Raw genomic sequence first — 14,388 nt, 5'->3', positions numbered from 1 at the left:
CAGGTCATTAGTGGGCCTATCACTTAGATTGTGGCATTCTACTAAATTCAACAAAAATAAACCTCAGTTTCCGTGGTATAATGGTTTCAGAAGTGAGGGGGAAGAGGATTAAAAGAATATTTGAAAACATTGCTCACTCGAGCCAACTTGAAAGTCAAAGTGAAGACGATGAGGAGATACTGCACAAATACAGAAGCAAAAAATATTAGAATCAGCAAAAGTTGCAATTAAATGGCTTATTGGTTAACATTTTGGTAGTGAATGGAAACTAAACACAGTTTGCATTTCTAAACATATTTTGGTCAATAAGTATTTGTATTTCAATTAATAAAACATCAAAGAAACCTCAAAGCAAAAGGAATCTGTTAATAATCTAAAATTAACATCAATGCAGAGCATTTTGTCAGGATTCCAAAATGGGGTTTATGAACAATGAAACTCAAACAAGTCTCCTGTAGAGGTTTCCAGGTAAAACACAGCCAATTACCATTCAAGATTCCTTTATTGTCATGTAATAGTACAGGACATGTAATATTACACAAAATTGCGTTCTGACTGCCGCAAGGCAAAGAATTGCCATTAGTATTTTCTCTCATCCTTTAAAGGATGAGAGAAAAAGAGTCCCTTGAGAATCACTGAGTATCCATGGATTTGCCTCCAGAAATCCTGCATCTGTGCAGACTCCTGCACGATCCATAGGAAACTCAAGCGCTAGATCCAAATCTCCAACAAGATCTCCAACAAGAGTCCTTCTGTCTTCAGCTCTCTCATGATTCCTAGCTTCAATACCTGGCTCCCATGAGCCCATCCCCAGCAGCCCTACTAGTATACTTGCAATCATTAGCAAAATGTGGAAGGGGAGTTGAACCTACTGAGCAACAACCTGCTCTCAGAAGTTGCACAGCTCCTGACCTCATTGCAACCTTAATCTAAACATGGACAAAAAGATGAAATCCAGTGATGAACGAAGCATAAACCCAATGATATTAAGATAGCATTTAATCAAAAGTACGGCATCGAAGAGCCTTGGCTAAATTGGAGTCAATAAAATCAGAGGGAAAACCCTCTCCTGGTTCAAAAGAGCCAGTTTCTGTGCTGTAATTTTCTATGGTTCTACATCTAGCAGAAAGGAAGATAATTGCACTGGTTAGTAATTAATCACCTCAGCCACAGGACATGGCCATATGAGTTCCTCAGAGTAGTGTCTGAGACTCCATCTTCGTGGCTTCATTGTCAGGAATAGGGTCTATTGCAAAATGTTCAGCACCATTCACAACTTCTCAGGTAATGTAGCAGACTACAACCAATTATTATGACCAGAATATCCTGGTTTTCCACAAGCAAAAATCCAGCTGTCACCCCCTGACATTCAATAGTAGGATGTGGACATGGGTATGCAGTATGGTTCCTCCGCTACTGTAGGATGTCTAGGGTGTTCGGTGGTGGTTCCACTGAGCTGAAATGAATGTTGCCTTGGATGGAGAGTGGTACGCTGTAGACCATTTCTGCTGATGAGGTGTGGAGGCCCTCTTTAGGTGCTGTGCAGATGCTCAGCAGGACCCATGGGAGTTCATCCATTCAGTTGGGCCCATGAAGCCGTGATTTGAGGGCTGCTTTTAGATGGTGGTTGTTGTGTAGCTGGCTGCCGGAGAATTTGGCCATGGTCACCCAGAGGGAAGAGGTAAACTGGGCTCTCCGGTCTGAAGTTATGTGGGAAGGGACACCAAAATGGGCGACCCACTGTGAGGAAAAGGCCCTCGCACAGGTCTCCATGTTGCAGACTGGCATGGGCACTGCCTCCAGCCAGCAATGTAAAGCAGTCGACCATGGTGAAAAGGTACCTCATCTTCTGGTTAATGAGAAGAGGCCCTTCAATGTCCACGTGCATGTGGTCAAACCTGTCCAATGCAGGTGGGAAACGTTGCACTGGGCATTTGGGGTACCGATGGACTTTGGTTCGCTGACATTGTACACAGGTTTTTTCCCCAAAGTGAAACTTGGTGCCAAAGCCCATGCCAGATGAACCTGTCTGAAATGAGGCAGACTGTTGACTGGATGGAAGGATGAGAGAGTCCATGCACTTGATTGAATACCCGCTGTCTGCAGGTCACGGTCAGGATTGGCCTGTAAACATATCGCAGAGGTTTGTTGGGCATCCTGGGTTCGGCACGAACTCCTCAATTTGTAGGCTGGTGCTGGCAGTGCGATATGCCTGTGTGTCAGCAGTTTCGGCCTGGTCCCCGGCAAGCTGAGCTACGCCGATGCCACCGTCACCTCGGAGATCAGTGGCCTGGACAGTGCGTCAGCTACCACATTGGACTTCCCCAGTATGTGATGGATGTCCGTTGTATATTCGGAAATGTACGAAAGGTGCCATTATTGCCTTGCCAGCCAGCCATCCAAGACTTTCCCCAGCGCCTGCACCAGTGGCTTGTAGGTCTTGAACACTCGCCTTCAAGAATGTATGGCCAGGTACATTGCCAGCAGATCATGATCAAAAGCGCTGTACTTCAGCTTGGGTGATCGGAGGTGTTCGCTGAAGGAAGTGAATGGCCACAACTGGTAATCCACCCACTGTTGCAACACTGCCCCCACTGCCCGGTCTGAGGCATCTGTCATTAATGACATAGGTAAGTCTGGATCTGGATGTACCAAGAATGTGGGTTTGGAAACTGCTGTTCTGGTTTCCTCAAATGCCTGGAGTGCCTCCACAGACCAGCTGGACTCCTTATTACCTGCCTTAATGAGGTCAAAGAGAGGCCGCATGGTGGCTGCTGCTCCTGGGATGAAACGATGATAGGAATTCACCATCCCAATGGAATTCCTGCAGGATTTTGAGGTTTTTGTGCCTGGGAAAGATCCAAATGGCCTCGACCTTATCAGGCAAAGGTGCTGCTCCTTTGCTAGAGATGCGGTGCCCAAGGAATCAATGGTGGACTTGGATGAGTTGATGGTTAGCCCGAAAGTCTGCAGCCGGGCAAACAGGCATTTTAAATGTTCTTTGTAAGTTCTGTGTCTGGGCTGGCAATGAGGATTTCATCCAGGTACACAAAAATCCCCTCTAGGTCTCTTATCAGTACATCCATGAGGTGCTGGAATGTTTGGGCCATGTTTATCAGCCCAAATGGCATTTTCAGGAACTTGAAGATGCCAAACAGGGTGACTATGGCCATCTTCTGGACATTGTCCTGGTGCACTGGGATCTGGTGGTAACCCTTCACCAGATCGACTTTGGAAAAAATCTGGATACCTTGGAGTCGTGCAGCAAAGTCCTGTATGTGCGGGATGGGGTATTTCTCCGGTACTGCTGCATCATTGAGCCTGCAGTGGTCTCTGCAGGGGCACCAGCTACCAGCGTTCTTTGGGACTACATGTAGTGGCGAAGCCCATGGGCTCTTGGAAGGGCGGACAATCCCCAATTCCTCCATCATGGCAAATTTGGCCTTGGCTTGGAGGAGCTTATCTGGGGACATGGATGGTCCGATGGTTTCAATGTGGTGTTGCATGCCATGTGCTGGTTCCGCATTGTGGAAGTTGGTGCTAGAAGAGCGGGGGGAGTCAGCGAGCAGTGTTGTGTACTCACTTTGCTCAAGAATTTGGAATCCCAAAGGCTAGAAATGCATTGGCACAGTGTTAGAGGGAAAACCTGGAAGGTGGTGGCATTAACCAGCCGGCATCGGTGGAGGTCGACCAGGAGTTCACCTGGAGGAAATCTGGTCCTAGGAGAGACTGGCCTACTGAGGAGACAGTACAGTCCCACCAGAAAATGGCGCTCTCAGTGTGAATAGTCACGCAATGTGTCCCATAGGTGGGGAAGGTTGAATTGTTGGCAGCCTGTAGGGGTAGGCCTCTGGCATTATTATTCTGCTCAAAGAATATGGGTGGAACTAGGCTAATTTCTGCGCCAATGTCTATCAGAAATTCCCACTGGGCCTTCCAGTTGCAAAGGTAGAGCCGGCCTTTTCTGGTGCCAACTGCCAAGGCCACTAACGGCGGCCAGTTTGCTCATTTCCCTGCATTGGACTGGGTTTTTTTCCTGAAAAGGTGCAGGAGGGTGCACATCGCCGGACATTGTGGCCCCACTGATGGTGGTAGTAGCAGTACCTGATGTTTTGTTGCTGCGATCGCTGTATTGTGGCTGGACTGCTGCGATGGCAGCATGAGGTGGTCAAGATTTGTGCTGTTGCTCCCACTGTGCAAAAGGACTGCACATGAATGGAGTTCGGTCGCAAAATGTGGAAAAGCCAGTCTGCTTCTCTTGCCATGAGGTTCAGTTCGGCAAAGTCCATGTTGGGGATGGTGGTGGCAACGTGGACTGGCAACTTGGAAAGTGACAGGGCCTCAAACAAGAAGCACTTTGTTTGTCCGTCTGCAAGGGCCACTAGCTCCTGCATCAGTTCTGAGGGGTTGCGATCACCTAGGCACTGTGTGTTAAGCACGCGAACAGCCTATTCATGCTGGTTAAGTTCAAATAACTTGAGAAAAAACCATTTAAACATCGTGAACTTAACGACCATGGGTGGGTTGACAAATGGGGCAACTTGCTGCTATAGCGGGGTCCAGGGCGCTGACCACGTGCCAGAACTTCGTGCCTGTGGCTGTAATTCCTTAAAGGGCGAAGTATGATTCTGCAAGTTGCAGCCAGCTGCATGGCTGATTTGCCCAGAATGGTGGCAAGTAGATGCTTGCAGTGTAAACTGCCGTGGGAGATCTATTTGTGGCAGTCGCTTGGGCTGTGGATTGTCAGCAGGATTCATCTTGCTGCGTGCTGTGGGTTCTAAAAACATTAGAACCTGTTCAGGGTCAACACTGTAGCCCTGCTGAAGGCAGAGCTGCTGAAATAAATGCTGTCCACACCAACCAAGTAAATCAATAACTGCCGTTTATTCAAACCACATGCGTTCCTTTTTAGGGGAGGAGACAGGCTTATGGGAGTGATGTCATAATGTTGCTGTGAGGCCTGGCAGATCCCCTGGCAACACATTCCTGCAGCCTGGAACTTCTGCGCGCTGGGGAGAAAGCCCCTGTGCCCTGCCATGCTGGCTGTTCGCTATGGCGATTCGACCCGTCATGTGCTGGGTTGACCTGGCTCACTACAATTACTTAATACTTTAAACACCAGTTCCCAAGGGTATGTTGTTGTTGACTTAACTCCTAGTCTTAATAGCCAGTCATACGCTGCCACACGACTTGGTGTATTGAAGGACCTATGTTCTGAATTAATACTTGGCCAGGAATTACAGCGTCAGCATCTGAGTGTGAACTTTAAATGTGGAGCACCCTTGTCTGAGCCGACTGGGAATGGTGCTGATCATTAATGTGGACTGACAGCAGTAACAAAAGAATAGCCATTCCTTTCTCAAAACTTATCACGAACCTGTAAACCAATTGCTGCCAATTCAAGACCCTTTAGCAAAGTTGATTAGGACTTTATTGCAGAGGAAATTTGCCAATTACTTTCAGAAGGCCTAATTGTGACGTGCTTATCACCATGGCGAGCCCAATTGGTAGTGGTGAAGGATCCTACCCACTGACACAATCAATCAATACATGGAATTGGATGCTTACCCCTTGCCAAGAATTGATGAAATGGCGAATGAACTTGCAAAATATAGCATGTTATCTACCTTTGATCTGAAAAGTGCCTACCACCAAGTGTCACTGAAGGAGTCAGATAAGAAATATGCGGCTTTTGAAGTCAACGACATTTATACCAATTTGTAAGATTCCATTTAGAGTCACAAATGGAGTAGCCCTCTTCCAATGAGCTATGGGCAAGTTAGTTAGAGAAGAAAAGCTGAAAGGCACCTTTCCTTGATAATACCACTATTGCTAGATATGCACAAGAGGGACATGATCAAAATGTAAAGGATGTCCTAAAGACCATCAGTCAGAGGCACCTAACACTTAATGATTCAAAGATTGTGGAGTCTGTGAATACCATTAATGTCCTTGGATAATGTGTGGGGAATGGTATCATGAAGCCAGATCCTGAGAGACTTTGCCACTACAAGAGCTTCCTCCACCAAAAAATTGGCGATCCTTAAAAAGGGTACTCGGGAACCAAATGGATTCATGGGTTTTCTAACAAGATTCAACCAATGGTAAATACAGAGAAATTTCCAATCGAGGAAACTTTAATTTACTAAAGAGAGAGTTGGAAGAATCCACCCTGCACTCAGTGGATGAAAATTTACCCTTTAAGGTAGAGTGTGACGCATCTGATGTGGCTATTTCTGCTGTCTTTAACCAAGGAAGATGACCTGTTGCATTCATGTCAAAGATGCTACAAGGAAGTGAACTGCGCTACCACATTGTAGAGAAAGAAGTGACTGCCATCATTGACGCATTGCACAAATGGAGCCACTACCTGGCATGGTGCCACTTTAGCTTGCTTACTGACCAGAGGTCAGTGGCCTTTATGTTTGACAGTAAAAACTGTACAAAGGTAAAGAATGCAAAGATTCAAGAATGGAGGTTGGAGCTTGCAGCATTTAGTTACATAATAAAGTACCGTCCTGGGAAAGAGAATGTGGTCCCTGATGCACTTAGTTGGGTGTACACTTGTTCAGCCTTTACCTCCACACTCGCTGACATTCACAACAGACTTTGCCATCCAGGAATAACGGCTCCTGCATTTTATTAGACCAAAGAATCTCCTATTTTCTACAGAAGATGTCAAGAAGACTTGTGCTTCATGCAGGGTCTGTGATGAACTAAAGCCTCAGTTCTACCACCCACCAGGAGGAACTCTTATCAAAGCAACAAAAACCTATGGAACGGGTTTAGTATTGATTTCAAGTGACCCTTATCTTCAGCTTCGCCTAACCCATCTCCACTTACAGAAGTTGATGAATACTCGCGTTTCCCCTTTGCCTTTCCATGTCCCAATATGCATACTACAAAAGTGATCAGATTCCTGGATTTGCTGTTTAGCCCATATGGAATGCCAAATTACATACACTCTGATTGAGGCATAACCTTTGTGTCAAAGTATCTGAAAGATTACCTCTCCCAGAAGGGGATTGCCACAAATCATACCACCCCATAGGGAATGGACAGATAGAGAAGTTCAATGACATCATATGGAAGGCAGTCCATTTGGCCCTTAGATCACATAAACTGCCCGAGTAGCATTGGTACTACACGCAGAGGTACTACACTCTCAAAGATCGCTGTTGTGTACAGCAACAAATACTACATCCCATGAACTTTTTTTGCATTCCAACGCAATTCATCGCATGGAAATTTACTGCCCTCCTGGCTAATAACTCTGGTCCCATATTACTAAGGTGTGTGAGGAGTAATAAGAACAAACTACTTGTAGATCAAATTGAACTCCTTGACAGTAATCCAACAGATACAAACATCAGGTACCCAGATGGATGGGAGTCTACTGCGTCTTGGCATCTTGTCCAGAAGCTCAGGCAATCTCCACATCTCCTATTATGGAAAGATAAAAGAAATCTGGTGGTACCAATACTGGAGGAGGAGGAAGATGTGACATGCCATAGTGTGGAGGATGATGAAACAGTAGCTCAACAAGAACTAAGGAAATCCAGTCATGTACCAAAACATCCCACTCGATATGGATGGGAGTAGTCCTGTAAAATGTTGCTTGATACGGCTAGTGTTTTTTTTAAGAGGAGGGAAGAATGTAATATTACAAAGTTATTCTTAATTCTTCTTCCTCCAATCAGCTTCTAGCTGCTGCCTTGCACCCTTCTTTTTAAATTCAACTGAAACTGTACGATCAAGATGAGTGAAGCTTGGAAAGCAGTCACCAAGTTTTTCATTCTCACAACAGCCTGCAAAACCCTTATCATTTGAAATAATAAAAAGGTTCATCACTGAACTGGTGCCCAAGTTGGACACACTGGGAGGAGTGTCTGAAATGCTTACACTAGCCACAGGGTGCCAGCCATTACTTGATACATTTTTGCAATGCTGTCATAATTTGCAGTAAATTATCTTTATCATAAAATTTATAACCAGACATAAATATTGAAAGAATGATCAACTTTAGTGGTGAAACTTGAAATTACTGTAATGAAGAAAAGTAGACCAGCAGGGCAGAATCTACAAATGCAAAGAATATGTAATTAACAGAAAAATTAAATGTCAATAGATTGAGACAAACAAATCAACAAAATTTTAAGAGTTCGATGCAACTGCTTTATTTCAGAATACATTAGTAAAATGAATACTGCTTACCTGTTTGCACTAATGCATGTTCTTCAGTGAAGAACACGTTTATTTAATAATGATCAAAATGTGAAGACTCCAAAAATTATGTCTAAAAGAGAGAACCCTGAAACTGTTATGAGGATATTGGCAAGGATAACATCAATGAGATGAAACAAAAATTCAGAATTAACTGGGTAAAATGACAATTCAGTGAATCCAGTTATATCACCAAGGGGAAAGGGCAAGAAGCATGCTGCTCATTAGATAAAATGGCGAAATAAATTGTTTTCACTCGTCAGTGAACTTTGGGCTATAGTTTAAAAATTGGATCCAATCAATTAAAAATGGTGATAAAAGCTTGAATGCCTTTTTACAAATAGCTATTGTCACAAGGTCATCTGTTGATTTTAAATTTGAGGTTGATAGATTTTTGTAAACAATGATATGTCCTGAAAGATAACAATATCAACTATTTGGTTTAAGGGGATGAAGCAAGATAAATATAAAGTCAGCTCAAGGATTGACAAAAAGAATGCTAAAAGATGTTATTTACTGAGGTAAGTTGAAGATTCAATGCTATTACCGTCAGTAAAAAGCAAAGAACTTGCACAGTTAGTAAAGAAAGTGTATAAATAGGGCAATAATTTCATCTCAAGAAAAATATGGAATAGGAAAATGTGGGAAGATACTGAAGGCAACTCTGCCCTCATTTTTCTCAAGTTCATTTATCGTGTGTTCGTATCAGCACATCTAGATGAAACAGTGTTCTTTGGTCCACAGTGCAAACACACAGATACAGTACATATATAAAATAAATGTTATTAATAAATAGTGGTGTATTGGGAGAGTTGTTTTAGCAGTTCATCAATCATAAGGTACATAGGAAGAAGCTATTCTTCAGTCTGGTGGCTCCGGCTCTAATACTTCTGTACCTCTTTTCGATGGAAGGAGTTGTAAGATGCTGTGCATGGGGTAATATGGGTCCTCACTGATTTCTAACGTCTTCCTAAAACTCCCTACCTCTGCTTCCTTGAAATCTACCTATATTCTTTTTTGACTAAGCTTTCAGCCTTGTGTGGTGTAATTATCACCATGGTACATTTGGTACATTATTCCTGTCATGTATTCAATCTGGAAACATGTTGATAGTTTTCTTGTTTAGTCTCAGTTGTAAGAAAAGAACAGAATATTAAGAAATACATTCTAAAAAGAATACAAGTAAGCAACACTTTATAAGTGGAACATTGTTTATACCATGGTTGATATAAATTTAGTAAAATGGAATATTTAGGTCACAACATGCAATGTTAGGTATCCCATTTCAAAAATCATTATATAGCATGAAAACTCATAGTCTAGCAATAGTAGTACAGGTTGAATACCTGTTATTCGAAATGCCTGGGACCAGAAGTGTTTCAAATTTTGGAACACCGTTTAAAAAATACATTCATTCACTCAGACTTAAAGATGCATACATTCACATTACATATGCATCTACACTCTATAATCTCCAATCAGGATTTCTGAATTCAATTACGTATTATCTTATGGGACCATGGACGAAAAAAGTTTTGATTTTTGGATCATTTCGGATTTCAGGTATTCGGATAAGGGGTATTCAACCTGTACCACATACAAGTATATCTATAAAGACAATATGGAGGCATTAGTGGCAAAAAGCTAAAGAATATAGGCCAAAAGATGAGACTATTATTATCCCTATTTTGATAGAATGTCTTACATATCTAAGCATATGACCTAGCATTTTGCAAAATTACAGCTCTACGACAATATCTATCCTTCCACTTCATTTCTCCCACATACTACACCAAAATAAAAATGAAATATATTTAAATTTATTTAAATTTTTACTTCTAAGGAACAAAGCAAGAGCAAGATAAGAAATACCCTACCTGTAGACTGAATATTAAATATCCACTGACATTCTGTTCAGCAATGACATCTTCCATTGTGCGCAACGTTGTTCCAAGGTAAGAATTCAACAGTTGTGTGGGGAGCAGTCCAACTGAAGATGCAGCAAGATAGTTCGGGAGAGACAAATTGGTAATCTACCAGAACATAAAATTAAATATTAGTTAAGAATATCAGAGATGATAAATCAATAGTTACATAAAATCAAAATTTATAAGAGTTTTAAAATGGGAGTAAGAGCTAACTATATGGAGTTTCAAGATTGGTCAGACCCTAAAGATCATGGCTGATCAGGTTTTGGCTTCAATTCCATTTCCTTTCTCATTTTCTATCATCTTCACTCTAGTCCAAAATAGTCTATCTGTTTCAAGCATATTCAATAGCATACCACACCCTCTGGTATTCTAGGGTAGAGAATTCCAAAGATTACCAACCTTCAGGAAAAATTCCTCATCTTGTGTCTTAAATGGGTGAGCCTTTATTGTGAAACTATCCCTCTCCCCTCTCACTCCCCGCCCCCCCCCCCCCCCCGACCCAAGGCCCCAGGTTCTGAATTCCTCTAATGGAGGAAAAGTCTCCTTGTCAAGCTTCCTCAAAATCCAACATATTTTATGAAACTGACCTCTGACATAACCTGCTCAATTGTTCATTACAAGACATCCCTCCATAACAAGAATCAAATATGTGAATCTTCTGTGAACTGCCTTCAAAATCTGAAACTTTGAAATTAGAATCTAGAATCAGAACGTTGTCACAAACAGGTCACGAAATTCAGTGTTTTGCATCAGCATTACAAGGTGAAAATATTGCTATAAATTACATTAAAATAAATAAATTAGTACAAAAAGAGGAGAAAGTGAGGTAGTGTCGGTGGGCCATTATCCATTCAGAAAACTGATGGTAGAGGGGAAGAAGTTTTTGTGACCTTGTTCTCCACCTCCTTCCTGATGGTAGCAGTGTGAAAAGGGCCTGGCCTGGGAGGTGAAGGTCTTTGAGGATAGAGGATGGTTTTTTAAGACACCATCTCCTTCAGATGTCCTTGATGGAATGAAGACTAACTAATGTCTATGACAGTGCTGGCCGAGGTCACAACTCTGTAGTATTTTCTGCCCTCCAGACCAGAAAGTGATGCAACCAGTTAGAATGCTCTCCTCGGTACACTTGATTAAACTTGCCAGAGTTTTTTTTGGTGACAAATCAAATCTACTCAAACTCCTAATGAACTATTGTGGCTGGCGAACCTTCTTCGTGCTTACATCAACTCGGAGGCCCCAGGACAGATCTTCGGAGATATTGACACCAAGGAATTTGAAGTTTTTAACCATCTCCATCACAGACCCCTCAATAAGGACTGGTTCGTGTTCTCTTGATAACCTCTCCTAAAGTCCATGATCAGTTCCATAGTTTTACTGAGTGCAAGGTTGTCATTGTTACACCACTCAACAAATTGATCTACCTCACTCCTGTATGCTTCCTCATTTCCATCTGCGATACTGCTGACGACCATGGGGTCATCGGCAAATTTGCAGATGGCATTTAATTTGTGCCTAGCTACAGTCATGGGTACAGAGGAATTAGATCAAAGGTTAAGCACACATCGTTCAGGTGCCCTTGTGTTGATGGTCAGTGAAGGGGAGATGCTGTTTCTAATTTGTACAGAGTGTTGTCTTCTAATGAAGAAATCAAGGATCCAGTTGCTGAGAGGTTGCAGAGGCCCACGTTTTGATGCTTGTTGATCAGTACTGAAAGTATTGTTGTAGTGACACTCAAAGGGTTAACATTGTAACCATCTTAGAATCATAGAATATTGCAGCACAGAAAACAGGCTATTTGGCCCTTCCAGTCTATACTGAACTATTATTCTAGTTTCATTGAACTGCACCCAGTCCATCCCCCTCTATACCCTCCCGATTCATGTACCTGTCCAAAATGTCAGAAATTGAACCTGCATTCATTACTTCAGCTAGCAGCTCACCCACACCCCCACTACCCCCTAATATTCCCCCTAAACTTTTCCCCTTTCACTCTTGACCCATGTCCTCTGGTTTGTATCTCACCTAACCTCAGTGGAAAAAGCCTACCTGCATCTACTCTATCTTTACCACTCAATTATATACCTCATTCTTCTATACTCCAGGGAATAAAGTCCTAACCTGCTTAATCTTTCCCTGTAAATGAGTTCCTGAAGTCCGGGCAACATCCCAGTAAATCTTCTCTATACTATTTCAATCTTATTAATATTTTTCTTGCACTTAGGAGACCAAAACTGCACACAATATTCCAAATTTGGCTTCACCAATGTCTTATACAAGTTTACCATCACATCCCAACTCCTATATTCAATGCTTTGATTAATGAAGCCAATATGCTAAGAGCTCTCTTTACAGGGAATTATTTATCTGTATTCTCAGAATCCCTCTGTTCTACCACCATCTTCAGTGCCCTACCATTTGCTGTGCATGTCCTACCTTGGTTCATCCTTTTAAAATGCAATATCTTATACTTGTTTGCATTAAATTCCATCTGCCATTTGTCAGTCCATTTTCCAAGCTGGTCCAGATCTCTCTGCAAGCTTTGAAAGCCTTCTTCACTGTCTACAATTTCTCCAACCTTAGTCTCATCTGCAAACTTGCTAACTCAATTTACCACATTATCGTCCAGATAATTAATAAAGATGACAAACAACGATGGTCCCAACACTGATCCCTGAGGCACACCACTAATCACAGGCCTCCAGTCTGAGAAGCAATCATCCACCACTACTCTCTGGCTTCTCCCATCCAGCCAATGTCGAAACCAGTTTACTATCTAACCTTGCGTCTAAACCTTCCTGACTAACCTCCCTTGTGGGACCTTGTCAAAGGCCTTCCCAAAGCCCAGATAGAAAACAGCCTTTCCTTCATTAACCTGCCTTGTAACTTTCTCTGATATTTCTAAGATTGGTTAAACATGACCTACCACGTTGACTATCCCTTATAAGTGTCTGGCGACCCAAATTCTTGTATATTTGATCTCTTAGGACACCTTTCAATAATTTACCTACTACTGGCATCATCTTACCAGCCTATAATTTCCTGGGTTACCTCTGGAGCCTTTTCTAAGCAATGGAACAACATAAACTACCCTCCATTCCTCTGGCACCTCACCTGTGGCTAAGGACATTTTAAATATTTCTGCCAGGGTCTCTGCAATTTCTATACTAGTCTCCCTCAAGATCCAAAGGAATATTTTGTCAGTCCCGTGGATTTATCTACTTTTATTTCCTTTAAGACATTATCCACCACCTCCTCCTCATTCATATGAACGGGTTCCATGACCTAATCGCTTGTTTTTCTTACTTTCTTAGGCTCTGTGCCAATTCCATGTGTAAATATGGATACAAAAATGCCATTTAAGTCCACTCATCTCTTCTGGCCACATACAAAAATCGACCACTCTGATCTTCAAGAGAGCCAATTTTTTTCCATACTATCCATTTGCTTTTTTTTTTAAAAAAAAAGACATACAGCACAGTTACAGGCCATTTCAGCCCATGAGTCCGTGCCACCCAATTTACACCCAATTAACACCTACACCCCGGGTACGTTTTTAAAGGGTGAGAGGAAATCAGAGTTCCCCTGGGAAAACTTACGCAGACACGGGGGGAATATACAAGCTCCTTATGGACAGCGCAGGATTCAAACCTCAGTCCCTATCAATGGCGCTGTAAGGGCACTCCACTAACCGCTACACCAATCATGCCACTCAGTTCTTGCATACCTGTAGAAACTCTTAGGATTTTCCTTCACATTATCTCCCAAAGCAGCCTCATGTTTTCTTTTAGTCTTACTGATTTCCATAAGATTTTTTTTGCATTTTTTCTACTTCACAAGTACTTCATTTGATCCATTTTGCTTATACCTGCTATTTCTCTTTTTCTTAATCAGATCTCCAATGTCCATCGAAAACCAAAGTTACCTATGCCTGTTAACTTTGCCTTTAATCCTGACTGGAACATTGAAAAGCTGTACACTCAAAACATGACTAAGAACTTTTGAAATATATAGGTTACTAATTGATTGATTAAGGACAAAAAGATTTTTTTAAGGTGATCAGCAGATACTATGAGGTCATACCAGAAGGTTACTAATTGTTTAAGGACAAAAAAAACATTTGAAATTAATTAATTACAATGGAATACTTTGTGAAAACAGGAATTGTATTACAAAATTGTAACAAACACATTGTCGCACAAATATAACTGTACTGTACCTTGGAGCAGAACTTACT

At 42.1% G+C, this 14,388-nt stretch overlaps 1 protein-coding gene and 1 long non-coding RNA gene across 3 annotated transcripts in view; one reads left to right on the top strand and one right to left on the bottom strand.

Moving 5' to 3' along the window:
* Positions 1 to 14,388, bottom strand: part of tmem64 (transmembrane protein 64) — an 86,687-nt gene that overhangs the window by 15,171 nt on the left and 57,128 nt on the right. For both annotated transcript variants that reach the window (XM_069921962.1, XM_069921961.1), the window contains exon 2: positions 10,101 to 10,256. In XM_069921962.1, the coding sequence (XP_069778063.1) occupies positions 10,101 to 10,256 (156 nt within the window). The remainder of the gene's footprint in view (positions 1 to 10,100; positions 10,257 to 14,388) is intronic.
* Positions 4,984 to 10,172, top strand: LOC138755623 (uncharacterized). Its single transcript, XR_011352429.1, has 3 exons — positions 4,984 to 5,131; positions 8,671 to 8,744; positions 10,067 to 10,172. It is a non-coding gene; the product is annotated as an uncharacterized lncRNA (long non-coding RNA).

Source organism: Narcine bancroftii, chromosome 2 (assembly GCF_036971445.1).
Source record: "Narcine bancroftii isolate sNarBan1 chromosome 2, sNarBan1.hap1, whole genome shotgun sequence".
Classification (NCBI taxonomy): Eukaryota; Metazoa; Chordata; class Chondrichthyes; order Torpediniformes; family Narcinidae; genus Narcine; species Narcine bancroftii.
Note: the sequence above shows the minus strand (reverse complement) of the source record. Positions and strands in the feature narration are given on the sequence as shown.